Source organism: Seriola lalandi, unplaced genomic scaffold (genome assembly GCF_002814215.2).
Source record: "Seriola lalandi dorsalis isolate HSWRI2012SDOR001 ecotype SW California unplaced genomic scaffold, Sedor1 jcf7180001976211, whole genome shotgun sequence".
Lineage (NCBI taxonomy): Eukaryota > Metazoa > Chordata > Actinopteri > Carangiformes > Carangidae > Seriola > Seriola lalandi.
The window spans coordinates 1-1225 of NW_019446877.1; the positions used below are offsets into that span (position 1 = coordinate 1).

At 45.6% G+C, this 1225-nt stretch overlaps 1 protein-coding gene across 1 annotated transcript; it reads right to left on the minus strand.

The window, feature by feature from the left end:
- Nucleotides 1-6: 6 nt before the first annotated feature.
- LOC111656329 (uncharacterized) lies at nucleotides 7-874 on the minus strand (the record flags this gene model as incomplete). The annotated part of the gene is made up of 3 exons (XM_023408006.1): nucleotides 7-79; nucleotides 291-401; nucleotides 492-874. Coding segments are annotated over 3 exons (567 nt in total), but the record flags the coding sequence as incomplete, so codon positions are not given.
- Between the last annotated feature and the right edge of the window lie 351 nt (nucleotides 875-1225).

The window sequence follows — 1225 nt, forward strand, 5'->3', positions numbered from 1 at the left end:
ACGTACTCCTTCAGGCGCTCGTTGTTTTTCCAAACCATCTCCAGGGTCACGTCTTCAGGGAGGTCCGCAAGCAAGTCCTCTACAAAGGTGTTGGTGGGGAGGTAGAAAAATAATGCTTGTGTGTTGGACTTTTTCATTTCAACAGTGGACACAACAAAAAAAGCTTATAGCCTAATATCACTTTTTGGACAGTCTTTAACAGTCTCAACAAAAGGCTTTAATATCAACATGTGAAAATAAAATGACTAGGATATATTAAATATCAGTACTGAAGAGAGGTGTGGTCATACCTTTCTCATCCAGCCTCTGCTCCTTGTTGTTAGAGTCCAGCAGAGAGATGTAGAACTGACTGGCATGACCTGATGCGGATTCGCTTGGATGCTGGTACCCGGTTACTGCAGCTGCAAAACATGTCAATGAGAAATAAGGTGATGCAAGAGGTAAAAAAAAAAGAACAAAAACACTGAAGCATCCGCATGTTGTGTTATCACCTTCTGGCCGCACTGCCTTCTCACAGGACGTCTCTTTTTCAGCATGAGGGTCCAGAGAGCAGCAGGACGTTGGCTCAGTGAATCCTGAGTCTGTAGTCCGCATGGTGGAGAGGGAGGTCTGGGAGGAGGACAGGGACTCTGACTCCGCAGAGTGGATGGCTGAGGCCTGAGCATACTCTGCCTGGGATTCAGGCAACAGAGACTGGCTCTCCAGCTCCAGATCACCTGCTCCTACAGCACTGCTACCACCCATGGCCTCATCCCCAGACCCAACACCCTCAGGTGAGCCGGCTGGCATTGGGGGGAGGTCTGCCCGACACTGAGATGTTTCAGGCGACGTCCTGCCTGACTGGAAAGGAGGCTGGAACACGTTGACAGAAAACCTGCACAGAGAGAAAGAAGAACTAAGTGATTCCTCATAATGACCTTAAACTAAAATAAAGTAATGCAAACTTGTTTAAGCCCTTTGAATATATTCTAGTAGATGTGAAAATGCAATGTATTTTCTCTAAATATTCACATGATTTTCCCTCCACTATCTGGGTCTCAGATGGAAATTAACAAGCAGCTCTTTGTAACCTGTTCTGCCCATGTGGTAAAAACAGGGTAGTTTGAGTGAAACTGGGTTTATACTTTTCTTAATCTTTCAAAACAGCTGAAGGGACAAACAATCAAGTTTGTGCTTCTGCGTCTCTGTGCAAATACAGTAGGTCCAACCTAGTAACACCTGTGTT